The 27,840-nt window shown below is 38.5% G+C and overlaps 1 protein-coding gene across 1 annotated transcript; it reads left to right on the top strand.

The window, feature by feature from the left end:
- Nucleotides 1-1,538: 1,538 nt before the first annotated feature.
- Nucleotides 1,539-27,153, top strand: LOC121368748 (solute carrier family 43 member 3-like). The gene is made up of 9 exons (XM_041493496.1): nt 1,539-2,071; nt 8,284-8,330; nt 10,442-10,611; nt 14,154-14,358; nt 15,322-15,489; nt 23,432-23,527; nt 24,399-24,585; nt 26,097-26,220; nt 26,827-27,153. Exons 1-9 carry the CDS (start codon nt 1,539-1,541, stop codon nt 27,151-27,153), a joined length of 1,857 nt encoding a protein of 618 aa, XP_041349430.1.
- The last annotated feature ends 687 nt before the right edge of the window (nt 27,154-27,840 follow it).

Below are 27,840 nucleotides of genomic sequence, written 5' to 3'. Positions count from 1 at the left end.
TTTAAAATGATTGCCCCCCCCCCCCTCACCCCCACCCCCCTTGACTCTGCCGTACCTGACACTACAAATATCTACAGTTAAAAAACGACGCGCTGTTGTGATATGATGTGATGAATAACAATTATTTTCTCGCATAAATAAGTTATTGTCTCTAGACGGATATAAAAGGCTAACAAAACTGTGTTACACTCGACAGAGAAATGATAAAATTCGCTCTCCAGCGGGAGAAACTGGAAATGTGATTTTTAGATTGAAGACTAAAAGACGGACAGGAGATGAACTGAAATCCCATATTCCCACCCTAACGCGGCGTGTCCGATTGGTTACATCACGGCCTTATTATACAGGGACAGCACGGGCTGTAACACCAAATATAATTGTATTGTATTATATAGACATGACTTGTATATTATATTCTCAATATGGACTGAAAGCTAACAGGAAAAACCAACAACAAAACAACATCAACAAAAAAGAAAAACTCACACAACAAAAACAAACAAAAAGTTAAAAGTTTATTTTGTTTAACAACACCACTAGAGCACATTGATTTATTAATCATCGGATACTGGATATAAAAAATGGGTATTTGTAGCCTTAAGAGGAAACCCGCTGCATTTTTCCATTACCTTTGCACAGACGGGACAGTACATGCCACGGCCTTTAATATATCAGTCGTGGGGCAAAAAGAACAACAATAAACGAACAGCTTTGTCACATAGCAATGTAGTTTATTCGCAGTCAACGCTAATATGGCGGGCCAGTCCTATGCCGTTTAGTAATATCAAGAATAAAAATCGGGACGAGCTACATCAGTTTGTTTCAGCCATTTGACGATATCTGTTGATAGCAGAACCCGTAATTGTGTTTGGTTTACTTTGCGTTAATTAATGACATAGGATGGGAAATGGATATTCCAGTTTAGAAGAAAGAGGTGGAGGTTGCCAATGTCGGAGTAACTTTCTCATTTATCGGGTGACAGAGAATTTGTAATGATGAAACAGAACAGAGCAGAACTGTTCAACAAGTTTGAACATTCTATATAGAAAGGAAAACTCCATTAAAAAACAAAAAAAATAAATTAAAAAAAATGGGCAAATGTTCGAGTTCCTCCTTGATATAATCATCCACTGGAAGTTACCTTGAAAAAACCCACAAAAAAAACAAACAAATTATCAACTTTAACTATACAATAGAAAGAGAAATTGCATAAAAAATTTGGTTTTAAATACTCCCCCAAAACAAACACAAAACCAAACAAACAACGAGCAAACAAAAACACTTTTTAAAGAGCCGATGAAGATCTGATGTTGGAGGCAAATGCTCCATTTCCCTCTAACTATGACACGCAACCGGAAGTTACCTCATAAAGGAAGTGGTTGGTGAAGATCAACATATTATTTCTGTTTTAGATGGTCCTGACATTTCAGTAATATTGCATTTCTTGCTTTTACATATTTGTCATCTAAAAACAATGTTTTATTTTTTCTCTCTCTCCTTCACAGGTGACATGTTGACTGAATGACAAGAACGACGACATGACGCGGGTCTGTACGAAACAGATGTGGGCGTTGTCCTGGGCGGGGTTCGAGTGTCTGTTGTTTGCCGGTGTGGTCTTGGGTTGGTCGTGGTTTCTGGACGTATTCCGCACCGATCGGTACTTCGTCACCATGTGCAACAACACGAACTTCACAGATTTCGGAATGTTAAACGAACCGCGGGTCGGCAGCATATACAGGCCGATAACTGCTCGACCGAAACCAAAATGTAGGCCTATTAAGACCAAGAAAAGAGAGATCGAGTACAGAGAAGAGTACACAATTGATAACTTGACTCAGAATCATCATTTAGAGGACGACAACATCCCAGTAGCTGATGGATACGCTGCCCATGTCGTGTCCAACAACAGCGAATCTGATGATGTTAAAAGGAATTCCATTGGCTGCGCTGAGCAGAGCGATCAGTTATACATCTTGTTCGCCCTAGTCTTGATAATTCGAGATGTTTTAGCCCTTCCGATAGGAATATTCTTTGACAAGTATGGGACAACAAGGACTCGTTTACTAACAGTGTACGTATGACGTCATTGTGTTGTCGATACCGTATGGGTGTTATTTATTAACTTAAATATCGTGTCATTTTATTATCACCTTTAAAAATTGCAGGGTCCCAATTTGATTTGTGATGAGTATAGTATTCATTCTGCATCGGCTTATAATGCTTAGAACGCGTAAGTGCTTGTGAGCTAATCATTGTGAAGGTTCAATGATAATACTGTCAGTGGTCCATGATTTGTATTTACAGAGAGAGAGAGAGAGAGAGAGAGAGAGAGAGAGAGAGAGAGAGAGAGAGAGAGAGACAGAGAGAGAGAGAGACAGAGAGACAGAGATAGAGAGAGAAATGTTTTATTTAACGACGTACTCAACACATTTTATTTACGTTTATATGGCGTCAGACATACGGTTATGGACCACACAGATATTGAGAGGAAACTCTTTTCGAGCACCATCCCACAGACAGGGTAGTACATATTTAATGAGACTTCTGAATTTACTGTAGTGTCTATTTAATGACTAGAATATACCAAAATAAAGACGGAGACACAGAGATAGGACGAGAGAGGGCATCGTTTTGATCTTACTTTTTCAGGGCTTTGTAAATGAAATGAAACATATTGATTTATGACGTCACAATTCGTTGCGATATGCAGCTTAATCTTTTTCTTTATTTTTTTTCCTTGTTTTTTTTTTTCTCTTTTTTCTCGCTTCTTTCCTTTTGCTGCTTACATCGGTGGGCTCTCTCTCGCTCTCTCTCTCTCTTAGTAAAAACTAATATGATTTTTAAAAATCCAAACGTTATTATCTAGTGTGTGCTTGTGTGTATGTATACATGTATGTATGTATGTATGTATGTATGTATGTATGTATGTATGTATATATATATATATATATATATATATATATATATATATATATATATATATATATATCAAAGGAAAATCTGGCAAATTACACTGATCAGTCATAAGATAATACTATCAAACAGCATGCTAACGGAAGCCAAACAGATTTCGTTAAAACTATTAATGAACACAACACATCAACAAGACCTTATGAAGACTGATTCTTTGATCAAAGGTTTTAAATTAGATATCAAGATTTCATTTTCGAAATTTTAAAAATAATATACAAGATGAGAAATGGCTTAACTCCATTTTTTAAGATTTTTTATATCAATAACAACGCCTATTTCGTTTTCTCGTCAGTGATTGGTGTTTCGTTATTCAGTTTGCGTAAGGTTCAGATCAGAGTGATTTTAAAATAAATTAGTATATATAATTATTATTGTACATAATAATTTTTAAAAGACATTGCACACTGCACAGGTTTACATATTATAGTACTATATGGTGCATATTTACACGTATAAATTATACATACCTGTGTAAATTGATCATGCGAACGTAATTACACAGATGTACATCTTTACACGAGGAACAAATTAGCATAGACTCCGGAAGTCATGCAAATGTATTTTTATGACAGATAGATTCACAGATATTTTATTAAAATGTCACCTTATGTACACAATAATAAAATGCAATTTAAAATACAGTACAAAAGTATATAAGCCATCCTTTACAGGAACTATGAGAGACTGTCAGTGAATAAAAATATAAAAATGAACATACATTGTCCCAGACTGCAACTAGTCATGTGACTTGTGGCTTTGAGAACTTGTGGACTGGGACAAGTAGGATTAAACTGTCTTGATATGTTAACTATAGTCCGTCCCATCATTTTATAAAACTGTTTTCTGAAAATCATTTCAGTTTGGACTTTTCTTAAACGTGTTTTGTAATTAACAAAACAAATACTATTTTTTTGTGTGCAATTTACGAATCAATCGGCTCAGAACTAAATAAATTGTATTAAATTTCATGGTATGAAAAAATTTCGTTCTCTGTGGGACGGACTATAGTTGTTCATTGACAAAGAAGGCAGCGATCTCGGTATTTATTCAGTGACACCACTGTCTCCGCTATGTTGACTTTTTTTTTATGGTAACCGAGTCCAGAGATTCGGGTAGGACCCGGACGATAATATTCCATCATCATACCTACCTAGTAACCAACAGTGTGAATTCAGAGGAATATAAATGTGCAGACGACAGCTTCCATGTCAGACGACAGCTTCCATATCAGACGACAGCTTCCATGTCAGACGACAGCATTGTCAGAGATGTTAACTGCCCGTGGCCCTGATGTATCTGAAGTTGTGTTGTTTGGGGTTTTTTTGTTGTTGTTTTTGTTGTTGTTGTTGTTGTGTTTGTTTTTTTTTGTTTTTTTTTAATTAATTGCCACATTTAACTCGATATTTGTTTGCTGTTCCCACAATATCGACACAACGGTGCTCGACTGTACATAAAAGATTCAAAACTATTATCATCAAAATCGTATTTTTCCTATGTATGCAAATACTATCACGCAAACTCTTCCTAAATAATACACATGCGCATTCATAATTGGTCACTTTGGATTAGTATTTCATATTGTCTGTTTTTAAACGCTATAGTGTCTAGACAAGTATCGGCACAGTTTAGAAACCTCCACGTTTTCTCATAGCCGTTTATGATTGCATTACATTTTTCCTCGAGGGAAAACATTGAGACATGCAAGTATTCAACAAATGACCAGTAATAGCATCGTACACTTCACGAATGCAGTCAAACACTATTGGGGGCGAGACGTATCCCAGTGGTAAAGCGTTCGCTTGATGCGCGGTCGGTCTGAGATCGATCCCCGTCGGTGGGCCCATTGGGCTATTTCTCGCTCCAGCCAGTGCATCACGACTGGTATATCAAAGGCCGTTGTATGTGTTATCCTGTCTGTGGGATGATGCATATAAAAGATCCCTTGCTGCTAATCGAAAAGAGTAGCCCACGAAGTAGCGACAGCGGGTTTTCTCTCTCAATATCTGTGTGGTCCTTAACCATATGGCCGAAGCCATATAATCGTAAATAAAATGTGTTGAGTGCATCGTTAAATAGAACATTTCCTTCCTTCCTTCAAACACTTTTGAGATTCACGGAAGCACATTGTCAGTGTCGTGGCCTTGTCATGGCGTCTTTTGAACTGTGTTTAGTGCAGAGATACAAGCTTGAATGTGTTAATGGTTTGACGTTCAGATTTGTCAACACTAAATATATGTGCGATGGTTCTGTAATCCTTTGTCGAAGCCAGCCAGTATCAGGCTGTTACAACTTTCTTCTCAACATGCAGAGATAAACGGACCCAATTATGTATGGGTTTTAAGTGGTCGGATAGCTTTTGGTCCTTGCCATCTCTGCATTATAAATACCATATTCCTCGTGTGCTACTACAATATACATGGTTTTAAAATACAGGTTGATCACCAAAAGAAAAGAAAGTAAGAAATGTTTTAGTTAACGACGCACTCAACACATTTTATTTATGGTTATATGGCGTCAGACATATGGTTAAGGACCACACAGATTTTGAGAGGAAACCCGCTGTCGCCAGTACATGGGCTACTCTTCCGATTAGCAGCAAGGGATATTTTATTTGCACTTCCCACGATCACCAAAAGTGCTAAATATATTTAGGGAAATAATACAGCAGTCATTACATGTCCAATACTGGAAGACAGAACAGTGCAGAGTCGATGGGACATTTCCACAGTCATGATTACATGCACTCATTCATTGGGGGGCTGGACGAGCCCAGTGGTAAAGCGCTCGCTTAATGGGCGGTCAATTTGGGATCGACCTCCGTCGGTGGGCCCATTGGGCTATTTCTCGCTCCAGCCAGTGCACCACGACTGATACATCAACGGCCGTGGTATGCGCTATCCTGTATATGGGATGGTGCATATAAAAGATCCCTTGCTGCTAATCGAAAAGAGTAGCCCATGAAGTGGCGACAGCGGGTTTCCTCTCTCAATATCTGTGTGGTCCTTAACCATATGTCCGACGCCATACAACAGTAAATAAAATGTGTTGAGTGCGTCGTTAAATAAAACATTTCTTTCTTTCTTTTACGAAAACGTTAAGATACTTTGCTCAACGAAAACAAAAGTTTGTTTTGTTTAACGACACCGCTAGACCACATTGATTTATTAATCATCGGCTATTAGATGTCAAATATTTGGTAATTTTGACACATAGTCTTAGAGAGGAAACCCGCTACATTTTTCCATTAGGAACAAGGGATCTTTTATATGCATCATCTCACAGACAGAATAATACATACCACGGCCTTTTGGTATGCCAGTTGTGGTGCACTGGCTGGAACGAGAAATAGCCCAACGGGCCAACCGACGGGGATCGATCCAAAACCGACCGCGCATCAAGCGAGCGCTTTACCACTGGGCTACGCCCCGCCCCCTTGCTCAACGATGACAGCCATCAATAGTTCAGTCTGAAAGTTACACACCTTTTCTAAAGTATTCCTCGGGTGCCTGAACATTACACAAATCGGCTAAGGTCAGGTCAGGTCAGGTCAAAGGTTTTAATGTGCAAATTCAGAACAAGCTGTTGTAGCACACGCCTATCATGGGCGCAAGTGTCGACTTTCGCCGGCTCCTCCGTCCAGGACAAAAAAGAGTTTGGAGTGGATGTGAGAAGGGGTCGCCAACGCTGGCATGTGCGGGGGGCCACAAGCAGCCTGACCAGGCTAAATAACTACCAGACTTTAAATACAATTAGGAAAGGAAAGGAAATGTTTTATTTAACGACGCACTCAACACATTTTATTTAGGCTTATATGGCGTCGGACATATGGCTAAGGACCACACATTCAGAGAGGAAACCCTGCTGTCGCCACTTCATGGACTACTCTTTTCGATTAGCAGCAAGGGATCTTTTACATGTACATTCCACAGACAGGATAGCACATACCACGGCCTTTGATATACCAGTCGTGGTGCACTGGCTGGAACTTAAATATAATTAGGCCAATATGACACGATATTACCTACTCCTGTTTTCCTTCAAGCAAAGGGAGCCATGCAGACAGACAGACAGACAGACAGATAATTTTTAGTATAACCTTACCTTGTGTACGATAAGAACAATATAAATAATACAAAGAGAGACTTCATAACGAAAATATGTTTTATACCTGAAATTTATGAATTGTATTCAAAAGTGTATTTATACGTTGCAAAAACCTCCCACAATAATATGTTCACAGCTCAGCGTTTAGCCGTAGGTTTCATGATATCCGAATTGCTACGAGATGATGGGAGATTAAAATGTGTACCATACAAGCCCACACCCTTTCAAAGAAATCTACTCGAATAGCTTAAAGTGGGCAGTGACTAAAACCATGCTCTTCAGGTTGTACACAATTAGTGTGTGGAAAAAAATCAGGGGCCTAATTCACAAAGCTCTCTTAGGCTCTGCTAGACAACAAAGCATCCTCTTTGGAAGTCTTTTAACACTGCACTGCGAGATCGCAAAGTTGAGAGATTTTAGTGAATTAGGCCTCAGGTCCTTTCTCCAGTTGAATTCTCAAAAGTCACGTGCGATTAATACCACTCGAATTGTATTTATCGAAACAGTGAGGTTTTTTTTCGAAATACGTAAATCTACCATAAGATTGTATGTTTGAAAAATGATGCTTGATATAGCCCTTATATTAAAAAAAAGTAATTTGTTATTTTTAATAACTAATTGCTATGGCTTATGGAGTATTATACCTTAAGTTATAAAGACTTCTTCATTCAATCAGTAATTTACTTGTTTATAATAAAAACATATTTGTTAAGGCCGCAATATCGCAATTATCATTTTTAAATATTTAAGCATGTATAATAGAGCATTCAATAAATACGTTTCTTCGCGTTATGTGCCATTCTTCGATTTATGTTCGCTGGGGGTTTTTTCAGTCTTTTTCAAATAAAAATACAATAATAACCAGCCACTCCAAGTGGGTAACTGATTCCATTTGGACTATGGACTGAAGCTGGGAAATGTGGAAACTAGAAAGTTGTTTTAAGGCATTTGATATAAAAACAACACGAGTTTATTAAGATGTACATCTCTCTCTCTCTCTCTCTCTCTCTCTCTCTCTCTCTCTCTCTCTCTCTCTCTCTCTCTCTCTCTCTCTCTCTCTCTCTCTCTCTCTCTCTCTCTCTCTCTCTCACACACAAGTCGCGACCGTCGGTATTAAAATGTGATCGACATTTACAATGTAAAACGTTAATATGCTTTTACTATGTTTTGCGTGCTTTTGTAAACTGTTATTTTACTCTTTTTCAGTCTTGTTTTCGTTATTGGAACTCTCATGATGACGTTCACAAGTGCAGGTACGATATTTAGTGTAGTGACGTACGGAAATGATCGTGACTTGCTGGTCCAAAGCACCAAATTTGGCACAATTGTAGTTTAGAACAGTACATATTTTTCTTAGAGTGGACTACCAGATATTAATTATTTTTGCCACGTTCATAAATTATATTTTCGTTTGTCCTCAAAATATCTTTTGTTGTCCAATATTCCAGGCAACATTTGCTTCGCCCCCATTCGAGCTGTAAAGCTGTATCCTAACCGGCCGCGAGCGATGCGAGCGATTATTTTACAAATCATTGATTTCAATTGCCGTATTCTAATCGGACGCGTGCGACGCTACATATTTATCTGTCGCGTCGCACGCGTGCGGTTAGGATGCGGCAATTGAAATCAATTATTTCTAAAATAATCGCTCGCATCGCATCGCTCGCGTCGCTCGGGGCCGGTTAGGATACAGCTTTACGATATGACGATATAGTATCACATCGCTATACGAGGTCCACGGTACGATGTATCGATTTAGTGCAGCTATATCGCGATACATACGATATATACATATCATTCAGTCACTGCCCTAGTTTCCGCAGTTCGTACCGTTTTTTTTACTACAAACAGGCCCAGCCAAATGATATTGGATTTGCTGAAATGAATAACTTATTTTTAGCAACCTAAACGTACGAAACAGGGGGAAAAACTGATACAGATATTGGGGAAAAAGTGCTGATTCGTTTACAACTCTATATAGCTTTTTGATAGTAATGCTAATATGAATAAATGTTGTTATCCAGATTCGGGCATTTTCATTTAATTCGGACAAAAGCCAGCCTGCCCCCCCCCCCACCCACCCACCCCCCTGCTAAAATGGGAGTCGTTACACATATATTAAGCAAAACATTATAGGTAAAATGTAATGGTAAAAATCTGTAAAATACCGAAAATATTTTACACAGCCTAATAATTAGTCAGGGCTATTGCGTATAGGTATCGCAATTCACGTATCGGGATACGTATCGTATCGCGACCCACGTATCGGGATACGTATCGTATCGCGACCCACGTATCGGAATACGTATCGTATCGCGACCCACGTATCGGGATAGGTATCGTATAGCGTCCCCAGTATCGGGATACGTATCGTATCGCGACCCACGTATCGGGATACGTATCGTATCGCGACCCACGTATTGGGTTTAAAAATATATTTCAAAACACAAACAACCATCTGTATACATCATACTCAACCCGGCTTACTTGTTCATTTACATCTAGTCATACCTAATGGGGAAGACTGAAAAATAGGAAAAAGTGTAGGGGAGGGGTGGTAGTGTTTAAAAATGCTCTTTTTTAAATTTAAAAGTGTGCAGTTAATTTATCTGAAGAAGACCCTCTGTTACTGTACTCTTAATATTTTTAATTACCCCCACTCACCACTACACCATGCATAACAAGCCCCCTCCCACCCCCTGGCCTAATATTGTAGGCTAGGCGCAGCCCTGATTTCAATCTGATTAAAATTAGCTCTAGTGGTCTCACCATGTCCAAGTGACATTTTATCTATAAATAACAATTTAAATATCGACCAATTACACTTCGCCTTTTATAACGTTATTCGGGAACATACACATTCTAAAAATAGTCTCGACCGGTATTTTTAGAATTCGTATGCTCCCAAAATTTATGCAATAGGCGAACTTGTTGGTCTATTTCAACATTTAAAATAAGGGGGGTGGGGGGCGGGGATGCAGTAATAAACTCTGGATTGTATACTAGTATAACAGATTTTATGACTATACCAACACGGTTTTTTATCGTCTTGAAACGAATATTATATTAAACTTTATATTGAAATTAGGTTTCCGGCATACTTCGTAATTCACCCGAATCATTTCGTATACCCTCGGCATAATCCCGAATGTTTTTCAAATTCTTTTCAAATCACTGGCATGATTCTGCAAGTAAGATTTTGATTGGTCGAATGAAAGGTCAACTGGACATGAGCTCCAACGGGCTGCTGTTAGATCCACATGTAATAATGGAGCTAATTTTAATTAGATTGCCCTGACTTATTGCGGATATTTTTCTATCTATTTCTGAGTGTTTTTGTTTGTTTATTTACTCGTAATTTCAGCCTTCCCCTGGCTCATCGTTCCCGCGCTAAGTCTGACGGGCGCGGCTGGTACCGCTGTGTTACTGACGAACCTTCAACTCGCCAATCTCATGATCAGGAAGAGGAACACAGTCGCTTCCACCTTGGTCGGGGCCTACTTCTCCAGCGGCGTCGTCACTTTTCTCATGCAGGTTAGGAAGGAAGGAAGGAAATGTTTTATTTAACGACGCACTCAACACATTTTATTTTACGGTTATATGGCGTCAGACATTATTATGGTTAAGGACCACACAGATATAGAGAGAAAGAAAGAAAGGAAATTTTTATTTAACGACGCACTCAACACATTTTATTTTACGGTTATATGGCGTCGGACATTATTATGGTTAAGGACCACACAGATATAGAGAGGAAGAAAGAAAGGAAATGTTTTATTTAACGACGCACTCAGCACATTTTATTTTATGGTTATATGGCGTCGGACATATGGTTAAGGACCACATAGACATAGAGAGAGGAAACCCGCTGTCGCCACTTCATGGGCTACTCTTTTGGATTAGCAGCAAGGGATCGTTTATATGCACCATCCCACAGAAAAGATACCACATACCAGTCGTGGTACACTGGCTGGAGCAAGAAATAGCCCAATGGGCCCACTGACGGCGATCGATCCCAAACCGACCGCGCATCAAGCGAACGCTTTACCACGGGGCTACGTCCCGCCCCCATGCAGGTTAGGATTAATATAGCTAAACCGGCCTCGGTGGTCTCGCAGTTAAGCCATCGAAGATAAGGCTGGTAGGGTTCGCAACCAGATGCCGGCTCCCACCCAGAGCGAGTTTTAACAACCCAATGGGTAGGTGTAAAGGCCACTATAGCCTCTTCTCTCTCACTAACCACTAACAACAGACATCCCAGATAGCTGAGGTGTGTGTCCAGGAAACCGTGATTGAACCTTAATTATATAATAATTATAAGCACGAAAATAAGTTGAAATGAAATGAAATAATAAATGATGATTTTCTCATTTGTTAATTTTTTAAATTGTTTTGCTTCTTTTTTGTATTAGTTGTTCACATATATTGTTATCAATTTTTTTTACGAGCGTACACTGAAGTGAGTGTGTGTGTGTGTGTGTGTGGTGTGTGTGTGTGTGTGTGTGTGTGTGTGTGTTCGTATGGAGGGGATGTAATTAATGGCAGCATACGAGGATGGTTTGCATCACTTAAATATTGTAGTGACATATATTGACGATATCTATCTATCTATCTGTCTGTCTGTCTGTCTGTCGTCTGTCTGTCTATAGATATATCTATCTATTTCTTAAACGTACTTTAAGAAAGCAAGTACATGTATTATCAAAATCCTGCTGCACGCTATATATCACACGAAGACACACTGGACGTGCAGCAGACTGTGTAACACAAATATGCACTTTAAAGCCGCACACCCTAGTTCCATCTAGCGAAAATAAATTATAATTTGGTTAATCTACAAACCTGTAACACACTTAGATCACGTTTTTATCAAATGGAGTGAAAAAGCAGGTTTTATATCGATAAATACCATGGGAATCCCCATGTCCCAATTGCTTGAAATAATTTTGAAAGTTAGTATTCTGATGTCACCGGTAGATGTTGCTCGAAGCACAACAATGCCTACGTCACGACAAATTTTACAGACTTGGCGTGCGTTCTTTTCACCTCTCCTGGACATGTTCCAACTGTTCTGTCCTGGTTGTATCCCCTCTCCAGATATCGTAAGACTTAGCAAAATTATTGGTTTTAAGGGTTTGTAACGTTTTGTATTGAGACACTTACTTGTCTGAACTTTATTGTTACTGAAAATGTTCACGAACTGTGAAGAAAAATCTCACAAATGAACAACAACAAATCGGATGTTTATTGCACGAACCGTGCACGAGAAAACAAACCGAACCAAAATGATAACGGTCACGTGGTATACCAACATCTGTGACGTTTACACAGGAATATTCCCTCTAAAAATAGATTGGACCTCGCTTGCTTAACGTTTTTTTCTCGATAGCACGTCTTGTGAAAAAATGCAAAAAATGCATTTCGTGGTTTTATAAACATCAGGATTACCAAAAAGCACTTCAGGTGAATGGAAATGTGTATTCTAAATAATAAAATGTAAGTAAAGTGCAATTTTATTTGTGAAAAATGGGGTTTAATAGCGAAAAACAACGCCGTAATGGTTAACAAATAACTGTAACTAGGGTGTGTCCCTTTAATAGGGCATTCATGGTTCCAAAATATTGGACTCGAGTACTGGAGGGTCAAACTAGACCCGGACCCGAGTACCCGACACTAGATGATAATAAGACTAAGGAATAAAGTAAAATAGCATTATGCATCTTAATTCTGGCGCTGAACATGAATGCCAAATCATGCCTTGTTTTGCATTTAGAAAGAAAGAAAAAAGAAAGAAATGTTTTATTTAACGACGCACTCAACACATTTTATTTACGGTTATATGGCGTCAGACATATGGTTAAGGACCACACATATTTTGAGAGGAAACCCGCTGTCGACACTTCATGGGCTACTCTTTCCGATTAGCAGCAAGGGATCTTTTATTTGCGCTTCCCACAGGCAGGATAGCACAAACCATGGCCTTTGTTGAACCAGTTATGGATCACTGAGTGTGGTGGCTTAACCATCGGTGGCGTCGTGGCAGGCCATCGGTCTACAACCGAAACTGGATTCGGATCCCAGTCGAGGCATGGGAGTTTAATCGAGATACCGTTAACCCCGAGTGATAACTCCGCAAGGCTCAATGGGTGGTTTAACCTTTGCATCGACCGCACAGTGTGATCCATAACTGGGTCAACAAAGGCCATGGTTTGTGCTATCCTGCCTGTGGGAAGCGCAAATAAAGATCCCTTGCTGCTAATCGGAAGAGTAGCCCTTGTAATGGCGACAGCGGGTTTCCTTTCAAAAATCTGTGTGGTTCTTAACCAATATGTCTGACGCCATATAACCGTAAATAAAATGTGTTGATGCGTCGTTAAATAAAACAAACACCTACCCATTGCCTGCGGAGAACTCACTCAGGGTTTGGGTATCCGATTAAAATCCCATGCCTCACTGGGATCCGAACCCAGTACCAGCCTGTTGACCGATGGCCTAACTACGACGCCACCGAGGCCGGTTGTTTTGCATTTAGAAACTGGTTGATACGTTCAGTTTTGTGACGGACGGACGGTTAGATTTAAACGGGAAACTAGGACATGATCATATATATATATATATATATCTATATATTATATATATATATATATATATTATAATAACTTGTATTGCTGATTAGTTACTGCTGAAATTAATGCTCTACATTGTCTTACTTGTATGGGTACTCACTGGCGTATGCAGAATGTTAGATGGGGGGGGGGGGGGGGGGGGGGGGGGAGGGGCAACCCACACTATGTATGTATGTAGCCTATATATGATTAGGAAAAAAAAAAAAAAAAAAAGTCTGATTGGGGGGTCATGCCCTCCCCTTTTTTCGCTACGTCACTGCCACTCTGCGGGTACTCGAGTCCTGTACCTGTGCCCGAGTTATTTTTTTTTTTTTTTTTTTTTTTTTTTTTTTACTCGAGTACTCGTGGAGACCCTAACAAAAAAAGTGTATGCTTGAACCAGAACTACTGTGTTTTAGATGTATCATGCCTTCCTTTAAAGTATTTTAATTTAGTTTTTTCCATTAACAGTCATCTCATCACGTCGGAGTAAACATCCAGACATCGTTCATGTTCCTCACCATTGGAATCGTGCCTATACTCGTCTCCACCGTTGCCTTCTTGCCCAAGACCAGAATTCCCTGGCCACTTCCGCTTGACTACCAAAAGCGTCGCAACCAGTCTCTAGATGAAAGCTTGCTCCGGAAACAGAGGGCGTGGCAAAGACGCATGTCAGGTAATGGTGGCCTTTTTAATCAGCAGCAGATATTATTTGAACGCCAACATCGTCTGTCTATTATAAATACATTTTTTTTTTTAATCTCCTTCATTGTCCCGCTGCCGTGGGCAGATATTTCCGACTAACTCGATGATGTCAGAATCCAGACGTTCTTGAAGCTTTATATATCTGCGTGGTCCTTAACCATATGTCTGACGCAATATAACAGTAAATAAAATGTGTGGAGTGCGTCGTTTAATAGAATATTTCCTTCCTTCTTGAACCTTTGTTGATGTAAACACGTGTAAAATGGTGGATTTCAAGACTTGAATATATATATAATATATATATGTAATGTCTGTTAATCTGTTACAGTGTGTAAAATACCCTTAATCAACTTCTATGTTTATTCCATGCCATCATTAAACATTGGTATAGCCAGGATTTCATTTTGATGGGGGGGGGGGGGGGGGGGGGGTGCACTTTACATTGAAGGGGATGAGCACCCACACTGTCTATGAATTGTATTATAATATATAAAAAAATATAAAAGGTGTTGGCAATCAAGAAGTGTGCTTGGGGGCATAGTGACTACGTCAGTGTTATCGGACGCTGTGGCTTAAAAGTGATTCATGTCCAGGAGAGCGATTCGCTCGCTAGACTGGTCTTTGCGCCTAACGTTAAATTAATGTGACAGGATAGAACACGATGGTACCAGTCAAGTTGTTTTTCTTTCCTGAACACCCCACTGAGTCCGCACCCAAAGAGATGCGACAAGGTCGTGGCTAGACAGGACACGTCGCCTTCTTCCCCAATAGCAGCTGCTGTACGTGACTTCCTTCAGAAATAATCGCCTATAAAGAGTACCAATAACGACAACATATAAAACACCTGCATCTTTAGAACTGTTGAGTAATTACACATAATTTGAGTCTGGGTCCTCCGTAATGCTAATAACCTCCGTCGTCTGCCTAATTACAGAGGTCGGAAATGTCCGGTGCCGGAAGACCGTTCCCGAGTTCTCGCCGGCGGTCATCGAGTCGATGTACGTGTGGTCCGTCGTCTGGTACTCCGTGCAGTACCTTCAGACCGCCATCTTCGAAACGAGGCTCATTGGACTCACGGAGCAGTACCCGCAAGACAATATAGGTATCACAAACAAAGATGTATAGATATGCATGCAATAGGTTAGTTATCTGTTACATTATATTCGGTGGTGTGGTTAAGCCTTCGGACATAAGGCTGGTTAGTACTGGGTTCACAGCCCGGTACCGGCTTACACCCAGAGCGAGTTTTAACGGCTCAATGGGTAGGTGTAAGACCACTACACCCTCTTCTCTCTCACCAACAACTAACCCACTGTCCTCGACAGACAGTTCAGATAGCTGAGGTGTGTGCCCAGGACAGCGTGCTTGAACCTTAATTGGATATAAGTACGAAATTAAGTTGAAATGAAATTTAAAAAGGGGACGGGAGGCAATTTCCCATGAGAAAAATACAAAAAGTGTCCCGTATATTATTGTCTCCAATCTTCTTTTTTCTGCACCCTAGTTATTATAGGTCAGGTACGGCCTAGCTCCACTGTGCTCTATCCCTGGCTGTTAATATCCGGAGTGAGGGCTGTACGGCCTAGCTCCACTGTGCTCTATCCCTGGCTGTTAATATGCTGAGTCAGGGCTGTACGGCCTAGCTCCACTGTGCTCTATCCCTGGCTGTTAATATGCTGAGTCAGGGCTGTACGGTTATATGCTGTGTGTCTGGGGCTGAGGTCCGGGCTGTACGGCCTAGCTCCACTGTGCTCTATCCCTGGCTGTTAATATGCTGAGTCAGGGCTGTACGGCCTAGCTCCACTGTGCTCTATCCCTGTTTGTTTATATGTTGAGTCAGGGCTAGAGATTACTCTATACAGATCGTCAACTGTCACCAAATCTACTATACTGGCAGCCACTAAATTTCACAAAACATCGTAACGTTTACGGGTCCTGTGACTAGCAGTTATACCGGTCGTACGTAATAATATCGCAACTAATTTTACATGTCATGATTTTTGACTTCATATTATTTCACACAAAAATCACACCATTTATAGAAGACAGGGAGAATTTTTAAGGCAACTGAAAATGAAAATATGTATGTGTACTTTCAAATGTATTTATTGTTTACTATAATAGTACTAAGAATGTATAGTTGGTTTTAGTCGCAAAATTTATGTTTTACATGCAAAAGTAGGCTAACGGTGTTTTTTGGGAAATTGGGCCCTGTACCTTTAGTTTCATCCGTTTGAAGTTTATTCATAACATTAAACTACCATGTTAGTGAATAGTACATAAGGTACAAGAAGTAACACAACATCCATATATCCGAAACCAGACTGGATGTGTTTCGGATTAGGTCAGGTTTCTTTTTCTAGTCGGAAACATGTAAGTTTAATGTGAACTCCGGTATGATCAAACTAAAGATATGCAACATCAGATTTTTTTAACTGTGATATTTTAATGAAGTCCGTTATGATCCAACAAAAGGTATGCAACATCAGATTTTTTTAACTGTGATATTTTAATGAAGTCCGGTATGATCAAACTAAAGGTATGCAACATCAGATTTTTGTTATTAAACTGTGTATTTTAGTGAACTCCAGAATAATGAAACAAAAGGTATTGAACGTCAGATTTTTTTTAAACTGTGTATTTTAGTAAACTCCGGATTAATCAAACAAAAGGTATGCAACATCAGATTTTTTTAACTGTGTATTTTAGTGAACTCCTGAATAATCAAACCAAAGGTATTGAACATCAGATATTTTTTAACTGTGTATTTTAGTGAACTCCAGAATCATCAAACCTACGGCATGCAACATCAGATATTTTTTAACTGTGTATTTTAGGGAACTCCAGAATCATCAAACCTAACGTATGCAACATCAGATATTTTTTAACTGTGTATTTTAGTGAACTCCAGAATCATCAAACCTAACGTATGCAACATCAGCTATTTTTTAACTGTGTATTTTAGTGAACTCCAGAATCATCAAACCTAACGTATGCAACATCAGCTATTTTTTAACTGTGTATTTTATGGAACTCCTGAATAATCAAATCTACGGTATGCAACATCAGATATGTTTTAACTGTGTATTTTAGTGAACTCCAGAATCATCAAACCTAACGTATGCAACATCAGATATTTTTTAACTGTGTATTTTAGTGAACTCCAGAATCATCAAACCTAAGGTATGCAACATCAGATATTGTTTTTTAAAACTGTATATTTTAGATACAGTCCTTTATCGACTCTTTAGTCGTTTGAAATTTTAAAATTGACCGTTTTAACACTCTGGCTTTGTAGGCCTCTGAAAACTGCGAGAGCGATAGTTTCGTTCGCGCGTCACTCGCGTAAGTATAGTTTTGCGTAACCCATTTTGCGTTCGCGCTTTTAATTCATGACATCATTTACATGATCATAATAGGTTGTGTAAAAAGAAATAGGTCACCTGAATTTTTATTTTGCGTAACCTATAAATTCCTAAATTATTGACCCAATCTATAAACAGGACAGGGTTAGAATATACTTTAGTTTGTTTGTTTTGTTTAACGACACCACTAGAGCACATTGATATATTAATCATGGGTTATTGGATGTCAAACATTTGGTAATTCTGACTCGTAGTCAACAGAGGAAACCCGCTACATTTTCTTAATGCAGCAAGGGATCTATTATATGCACCTTCCCACAGACAGGAAAGCAAATACCACGGCATTTGACTAGTTGTGGTGCACTGGATGGAACGAGAGAAAAAAACCAATCAGTTGAACGGATCCACAGAGGTGGTTCGATCCTACGACGCAAGCACATCGAGCGAGCGCTCAACTGTTTGAACTAAATCCTCTCCCTGGGTTAGAAGATACGGTCCTTGGTCCAGATTTATAATACCTACACGCGCATGTGCGTAGGCTACACACTCGGCTCACACATATACATACACACGTACATACACTCATACATACATACCATCATACCTGAATGAGACATCCACCAGTACTAAACATTTACCCCCCCCCCCCAACCACCAAAAAAAAAAAAAAAAATAGAATGACGAAAAAGAAATCAGATATGAAAAATATTGTTTAAAAGACCTATAAAGTTTGTTTTGTTTAACGACACCACTAAAGCACATTGATTTATTAATCATCGGTTATTGGATGTCAAACATATGATAATTTTGACACAGTCATAGAGAGGAAACCCACTACATTTATTTTGCATTAGTAGCAAGGGATCTTTTATATGCACCAATCCCACAGACAGGATAGCACATACCACGGCATTTGATAAACCAGTCGCGCTACACTGCCTGGAACGAGAAACAGCCCAATGGGCTCACCGACGGGGATCGATCCTAGACCGACCGCGCATCAGGCGTGCGCTTGTCCACTGTGGCCTACGTCCAGCCCCCCCCCCCCCCCCCCCCCCCCCCCCCCCCCCCCCCCCCGATCTATAAAAGTCGCAATTACGATACAGGAAGATGTACCCGTATTACTTGCTTGCTGTTTCACAGATATCATGTAACGAAAAGGTGGTTAATTAAATTCCGACAGCTGTTGCTGGATGGCATAAGTCACAGCCAGCTATTAGTATTTTTTCTTATTTTAAATGAGGATAACTGCATCCAATCATGTTACTACACGATTGGGAACGAATGTGTCGCGCTGTCTGTCTTAATACTCATAATGGGTGTGATTGGATAACAAGTAAAGTGCGCAGTAGTTCTGGATCTGTCGGTGTTTTGCAAGCATGAGAGATCCCCTAAATCACCAGTCATATACTGTTAACATTTTCTAATACATTAATATGCGCAGAACATCCACTCACATATATAGTCAACATACATATATATATATATATATATATATATATATATATATATATATATATATATATATATATATATATATATATATATATATATAAACAGAATAGGCCTGACATATAATCTAACTGCAACAAAATGGGGGCGTCACGTCGCTTTTAAAAAATGTAACATTCATTTCATTTCAAGTTATTTTCGTGTTTATATCCAATTAAGGTTCAAGCACGCTGTCCTGGGCACACAGCTAGCTGGGCTGTTTGGTCTTACACCTACCCATTGAGTCGTAAAAACTCGGTCTGGGTGGGAGCCGGTGCCGGGCTGCAAACCCAGTACCTACCAGCCTTAGGTCCGATGGCTTAACCACGACACCACCGAGGCCGGTAGAGAGTTCCATCATCTTGCACTTTTTACTGCACCTATATTGGTTTGAACTTTCAATTTATGTTGCACAGAAGAAGAAGTTTGTTTTGTTTAATGACACCACTAGAGCACATTGATTTGTTAATCATCTGCTATTGAATGTCAAACATATAGTTATTTTGACACAGTCATAGAGAGGAAAGTCACAACATTTCTTCCATTAATAGCAGGGAATCTTTTATATGCACCTTCCCACAGACAGGATAGCACATACCACGATCTTTGATATACCAGACGTGGTGTACCGGCTGAGACGAGAAATAGGCCAATGGGCCCAACGACGGGGATCGATCCTAGATCGACCGCGCATCAGGCGTGCGGTTTACCACTGGGCTACATCCCGCTCCATGTTGCCTAATTAACAGAGGATTAGACAACTGTAGTCCGAATGAGAAATCGGTAGCCAAAACACCCCGGGCTATCGTAGAGGTCGAGCCCTGGCAGCAACCGTACACTAAATAAATGTACTTGTGTTTCAGGATGTGTTCTCTTTCCAGGCCCAGAGGAACCGGGGTTCCGGGGTGGGGATGGAGGGTGGGATGGGATGGGAGGCATATATGTAGATTAGTCTGGTAAGTGCAGTCTTCCTTTTACACCTTTAATTAACTTTGTAATGAACTAGCTATAATATATGCTTTACGACTGCATACCGTGATGAGTAGTCAACATGTTTATCCCGTGAAGCACCAAAAAACTCCTATCATGTGGGTATTACAAGGTCTTAAATCAGTACGTGCAGATCTCTTCAAATGGATCTTGTGCGGGTTTGTCAGAGAAGAGAATTAACAGTATATTGCGTGACAAGCTAAATGAACAGGCCCGAGGTGGCTGGACATCGGATTTCGATTTGCATGTCAGACAAACAGACAGACAGACAAATTGTTTATTAAAGTCTCACCTCAGTTAGAACATCACTAAACACAATAAAATCCAAAATAACACTGAGCCACTCCATATGGAGTTATGAGAGACTATAAAATATTAATAATCGACACATAAAATACATAAATATTACATTAAAACACTTTTAAAACATTTAACATGAAATCAAATATATAAAAGATATATCTAACTAAAACTCCAAAATGCAGTTAATAATACAGTATCACTTAACTTATATATATATAACAATTCAGTTAAGGTATAAAACACCATGACGCTTTTCTAAAATTAGTGTGCGGGTCTTGGCACTTAATCTGTAGAAAGTATGACTGGATAAGATATATATATATATATATATATATATATATATATATATATATATATATATATATATATATACATATATATATATATATACATGTATATATATATATATATATATATATATATATATATATATAGATAGGAGAGAGAGAGAGAGAGAGAGAGAGAGAGAGAGAGAGAGAGAGAGAGAGAGAGAGAGAGAGAGAGAGAGAGATATGACATTTGTTTATAAAGTTTATAGCAGTTATAAAACAATCCCATAATTCTATACATTTAATAAATAATTCTATACATTTAATTAATAAATAAAATCTCCCTCAAATCTTTATACATGGGGCAATGAAGTAGGACATGCTGTTCATCTTCTACACAGATGAGACGGTTAAAACAAACTATCTCAAGCTCTGTCATCAACTGGGGTGTTTCTCTTATTGTAACGACTGGTTTCCATCCAAATGAGGGGCGGGACGTAGCTCAGTGGTACAGCGCTCGGCTGATGCGCGATCGATCTAGGATCGATTCCCATCGGTGGGATCATGGGGCCATTTCTCGTTCCATCCAGTAGTCCACAACTGGTATAACAAAGGCCGTGGTATGTACTATCATGTCTGTTGGATGGTGCATATAAAAGATCCTTAGCCCATGGAGTGGCGACAGCAGGTTTCCTCTCTCAATATCTGTGTGATCCTTAACCATATGTCCGACGCCATATAACCGTAAATAAAATGTGTTGAGTCCGTCGTTAAATAAAACATTGAATGTATTAATTTTAATTTTCAGTAATGTTAGTAGCCAATCAGCAGATTTACTCTCCATTTACAATTTATTTCTGTATAATACATATTATATATGCTTATATTTTTTATTCATGATAAACTGAAGCAGAAGGTATATTACTGGCGTCGTCATCAATATGGGTCAATTTTATACATTATTAAAAAAGAAATTGTAATTCGAAACCTATTTGTCAAGATAACTAAATTGCATACGTCAAATTTAAGATTACTTTTCGAAACTTGTAGATGGTGTAATATTCCTAGAGATATGAATACCATTATTTATTCAGTTGTAAAAATCATAATATTGAAAACATATATGCAAAACAATATTATAGAACTAATCCTGGCATTTTTAAAATGAAAGGTATGCTGTCTTTATGTAATGCGCCATTACTGAAAAAAAAAACTTAGCTATATATACTTACGGAAAAAAGTTCCTGTGCATCATTAAAATTTCAGTAAAAATTACATTTTTAACATTTACAAATATTGTGTTTAACATAGATGTATTTATCTATTAAAAGTACAGTGATTCTCTCCTGTCTTCTGGATCTGAAGTACGGTCTACACAGTGCTTGGTGCGCCGTCGGTGACGGTGTAACAGAACAACGTATTGATGTACGGTCATGGTCGTACTTTGTGATCACCTAATCGGTTGCGTACAGTTCTTCCACTGATTGGCTTTAACTCAGGAGTGTATTGGGTTGCTAAATGATTTCATATGTGTACCCGCTTGATACGGACGATTTGTTAATGTGACGTTAGGTGTCGACTTCCTAAACATGGAAGATCCCCAGTATCCCTAAACTGTCGAAAACATCTCTGCAGACACTGCATAGTGTTCCGATGAATACAAATGAACACCAAAATGACTAGCAACAACGTTTGTGCCATTATAACCTCAATCATACCCATCGTTCGAGGAAGTTCATTTTCTTGGAGGCGTGACATCACATTGACGACGATCAGATACCAACAAAAGTATTTTTCTGAGAGATGAGAATCCATACAATAGTTTTAGAGACCAATGATAAAAAAAAATGACGTCAAAGCGGAGTACGTGACCAAGAATGCTAGTAATGGCATATGTGATCATAAATCATGAATAGCTCGTGCAATTAACAAGACACCGCTGAAATATCGAAGAGAGTGGTTACACGTTCACTTACTGAAATTTCTATGACCAGATTGTAAATTATATTCTATATGCAATTATATGGTGCACAGGAACTTTTTTCCGCTAGTATTTTTTTATTGCGTTCTATGTTAACTACAGATACTTCTATATTGGTGCCTGTTCTTGTCATGTATGTCCTCTTTTTACACATTATACCGCTGGAATATCGCATGGAGTGGTTACGCGTTCGTTTACTGAAATTTGTATGACCAGATTTTAAGTATATTATATAGATATAGATATAGATACTTCTATATTGATGCCTGTTCTTGTCATGTATGTCCTCTTTTTACACATTATACCGCTGGAATATCGCATGGAGTGGTTACGCGTTCGTTTACTGAAATTTGTATGACCAGATTTTAAGTATATTATATAGATATAGATATAGATACTTCTATATTGATGCCTGTTCTTGTCATGTATGTCCTCTTTTTACACATTATACCGCTGGAATATCGCATGGAGTGGTTACGCGTTCGTTTATTGAAATTTGTATGACCAGATTTTAAGTATATTATATAGATATAGATATAGATACTTCTATATCGATGCCTGTTCTTGTCATGTATGTCCTCTTGTTACGCATTGTAATGTGTCCGAGTGTTGTTTAATCTTGATATATTGAAATATTAATTTCAGATTACGAGAAGCTGTATGGGTTTATTCAGATGCTCAGCGTGCTCGTGTCTCCACTTGCCGGACTCATGATTGACAGGCATCGCAAACGAGACATTGGTCAGTGTAATGCAGGAATCGTTTAAATATACTTATTCAGGGCTCTTCTAGAAACATCGTCTTACCTTTGTGCGCCATTCTTCAATACCCTCTTGCTAGAGTCGCTAATCTAGGTCAAATATGAATGTATTATTCTCCATTTTAACACTCGGAAGCGAAGCGCTATTCCACCGTTTCAGGGCAACGCCTTTCTACAATTTTCAAAAAAATCTGGAATTTTCATCCGGTATCTGGAATTCTGTAATTGATAATAAATTAAAAATAAAAATATCAGAATATTCCGGAAATGCTTTTTCCATTAGGTTGATCACCCTGCTGTTTGGTGTTGCACAGTATTACAAATATGACAAAACGAAAATGTACTTCTATTTTTATGAAAGTAGCCGACAGTAACCACTGATAGCGATATCACATGAGTAGAATGTTTAGAACTGTAATTGTGTTCCTATTTACCTATATATACTTTTTATTAGCCGTAAACTTACAGTTCATAGGTATTACACACATTAAAATATAATGCATATATCATTAAAAGGGGAAAACAATTTACATTGTATGGAAAGTAATGAAAATATTGAATATAAAATGTAATAATAATTATCAATATAATAAAGAGTGTATTATAATAAATAGAATGTATATACTCCACTTACATATTATCGTGTCTCTGCGTGGTTGCCCCTAGTAGATAGTTACACTGTGTTATTAGCTGCTTTACATTATCAATGGACAATAGCTGTATTAATTTTAAAAACGATGGTCTGGTGTAATAATATGGTTTTATATACCCGCATCTGATAATATTGAATATGAAGATGTTGCAAATGATGAGGTGAGATTGTAGGTTTAATTCTACTTTTGTTCAATACAGGTGTGACAAAAGAAACACAGCTGATGTTAAATATTTTACCTGTGATGTTTACTACGTCAGTACTTTCTGTGTCGGAGCTGGTCACGTCGATGGTGCCTGCCTGGGAAGCACGAATAGCATCATTTGTCATCAACGTCATTCACCGCGTATTTCTCATGACATCACTGTGTACGTTTATCATGCATGCGTAAGTATTTATAAATAATTATCACCTTATAAGCAGACTGTATTGGATATTTCTAATGGGTCTATCGCACAGGCACTTGCATGAAATAATTTAAAACAAATACGACATAAATGTGTCTGTTCGTGTGCGTGTTTGAAAATAATCGGTGTAGAAAATGTATCAAATACATGTTATATTAATCCCCCACCCACCATCATCCATGTTACGGCAATATTCAGCGGCGGATCCAGAAAATCCATTTAGGTGGCCCCAATGACATGAGATGGAATGCCAAGGGAACTTTGGGGGAGGTTTGGAGGGGGTGAAAATTAATATATAATAAAATTATAACTGTCGCAAAATTTGGGGGGGGGGGGCGGGCCCCTGGGGGCCCCTAGATCCGCCTCTTATATTGCTTAGTTTATATTAATTTAAAACCAATCTGATTGGGTCTTCAATGACACCCAATAGCCGATGTATTTCTTGCGCTGGGGTGTCGTTAAAGAACCATTCATTCATTCATTTATTCAGAAGGAAAACAACCCAGGTACCTATAGTCCGTACCATCATTCTATAAACATGGGTTTTTTTGTGAATAATTTCAGTTTGGTTTGACGTAGGAAAAAAAGCAACAGTGTTTTGGAAATAACAAAAATATACTATGTTTGTATGCAATTTACAAATCAACTGGCTCAGACATACATAACTTGTAGTAAATTCCATAGTATGAAAAAGAAAAGAAAAAAGCGTTTCCCGTGGGACGAACTATAAGTAATCATGACCTTCAGCTTCGATTGTATAAGCAAAATAGCGTCGGAATCTTTGGCAAATGTCTCTGACGGGTGAAAATCGATCATATAGCACAGGTGTACCATAAAAAAGATATCGAACGTTGTAAAATTATATGTTTAGAAACAATTAAACTGAAGTTCTGAGTGAAGCGGCAGAACATTTTCAGGGACGCATCTGAACGCAAATAAACTTATAGTCCGTTCCATCCTCTTACAAAAATGTTGTAGTAAATTTCATAGTATGAAAAAAGGCGTTTCCTGTGGAACGGACTATAGTGCAGCCGACTTTAATACAACTCGAAACTACGTTTACTCATTTTCAAACGTGGCTCTCGTGAATGGTCGGTTTAGGATCGATCCCCGTCAGTGGGCCCATTAGGCTATTTCTCGTCTCAGCCAGTGCGCCACTACTGGTGTATCAAAGGCCCTAGTATGTGCTGTTACCTGTGGGATGGTGTATATAAAATATCCCTTGCTACTAATGAAAACAGGGGCGTGGCGGGGGGTCTGGGGGTGCCCTCCCCCCGAAAATTTTGAAACATTGACCCCTTCTAGGGCTATTCTGAGGTGTTTTCTGCTGGCTAGCCGAGCTGCTTTCTGACCACATTTTTTTGGAAAGAAATTACATTAAAAATGGAGAAAAAAAATCCCCCCCCCTCTGCGCACGCGCCTGGAAAAAGAAAATGTAGCGGTTCGATGTGACAATAGTAATTATTCTCATGTAATTGCATTTCGTTTCAGTCATTTCCCACAACAGCATTTTGGCAAATTCTTTGGACTGACGCTCGCCATGGCTGCAGTAGCTGGAGCCTTTCAGTTTCCAATGAAGACATTTCTGATTGAGAAATACGAAAGTACAATGCAGGTAAATTATCCTATTAGATGGTAGTTATAATATTTTCAAAATATATGAAGGTCATGCCAAATCATAATATAATCATAATGTGTTTGTGATCGTCCTAATATATATGTGTAAAATATGTACCTTTCGTTTTGTATATTTCCCAATAAAGGTCGTTTTTAAAACGGAAAAGAAAATCTATATTTCCATTATTATTACATGTATTATTTACATCTATATAATTTGACACGTTGAACCCTGTGTGAAATTTACCATGTTGTTCAATATGTGTTTATTAATGTCCATATTTGACATTTATTAACGTTTTTAACAAATCGTCCAATAAATATAAGAAAACCATTAGCACCCCTTAAATAAAAAATTTGACATTAAAATAATATTTTTAAAAATCCATCTTCCCCCTCCCCCGAAAACCCTCAAAACAAAAACAAAAAACCACCCCAAATATAAAATAAAAGGGATTGTGGTTGTGAAAAATTAATCAGAGCATGGTATAGAGAGCGCTTCTTGAGCTAGACGAAACAGGCGATTTTTTTTTTTTAAAGGGAGGGGGTGTAGCTTTAGTGACATATTGTGATACTATTACTCCTGTTCTTCGTTTACCCACAGATAAACATCTTACTGCTGTGTTTGTCTCTGGTTGTGATTGGTCACCCGATAAATGTCTGGAACCACTGTAAGCGACGACTCATCCACAACAACCTGACGCAAGAAGACCACAAGGCAGCGTTGGAAACGAGCCACCCACAACTTACCCAGTACCAAGATTACGACGAGTCCAAGTTCCCCAACCTGAACGGAGGTCTGCTGGAGCTGGAACTGGTGGAGAGACCGCCAGTCATCGAGACCAATCTCGACGATTTTTCCGGAAATGGCGACATAACTATTGTAGTCCCGCAGATAAAATTTAACGAGAAATCCGTGACTCACACCTAACATTTGATTTTTTCAATGATACTACGAGGTTTAGCAGAACATGGCTTAATTACATACCGATGTTCAAAGAATGTTTACCATTTTGAACAGTTCGCCAAATACTGATCAAAAATAACATCACAACTGATATTCCAAAAATCTATCATTTCATCTGACAATTTTGAAAACAAGATCAGTGAAGTCACAATACGCTATATATTTCAGATGTTTTGTTGTTGTTGATGACAAGGGAAGAAAATAGTGTAAGAGAAATGGTTGGCATGCCCTGCATTAGGATGGATGGATGGAACAGAAAGAAGGGGAGGACATTCATGTGCACACAGGAGTTATCTCAAGGGGCAGAAAAACCTTTCTTGTTAAACTAATGTATCTAACTGTTTTTAACAGCTGAGCAATGGTAGTTACTGTGCTGAACATGATGTACACCAAAATAAAATACAATTTCTTGTCCAATAATCAACATCTGTGTGTGACGTGTTAGACAGAACGATATGTATATAAAAACACACACAAACACACACACACACACACACACACACACACACATATATATATATATATATATATATATATATATATATATATATATATATATGTATATATATAAGTTGGCGCCTTTCCGTAAAAAACGTATTTGTTTTGACTATATATATATATATATATATTATATATATATATATATATATA

The sequence above is a fragment of the Gigantopelta aegis genome, chromosome 3 (assembly GCF_016097555.1).
Source record: "Gigantopelta aegis isolate Gae_Host chromosome 3, Gae_host_genome, whole genome shotgun sequence".
In the NCBI taxonomy this organism is placed as follows: Eukaryota; Metazoa; Mollusca; class Gastropoda; order Neomphalida; family Peltospiridae; genus Gigantopelta; species Gigantopelta aegis.
The sequence above is the reverse complement of the archived record's forward strand: the minus strand, read 5'-3'. Positions and strand labels throughout refer to the sequence as shown.

Excerpts from the sequence above, each read along its gene's own strand:
- LOC121368748 (XM_041493496.1), top strand. The coding sequence starts at position 1,539 with ATGACGCGGGTCTGTACGAAACAGATGTGGGCGTTGTCCTGGGCGGGG. Across the intron at positions 8,331-10,441 it reads GATGACGTTCACAAGTGCAG|CCTTCCCCTGGCTCATCGTT; the intron begins GTACGATATTTA and ends TCGTAATTTCAG. Across the intron at positions 10,612-14,153 it reads TCGTCACTTTTCTCATGCAG|TCATCTCATCACGTCGGAGT; the intron begins GTTAGGAAGGAA and ends TTCCATTAACAG.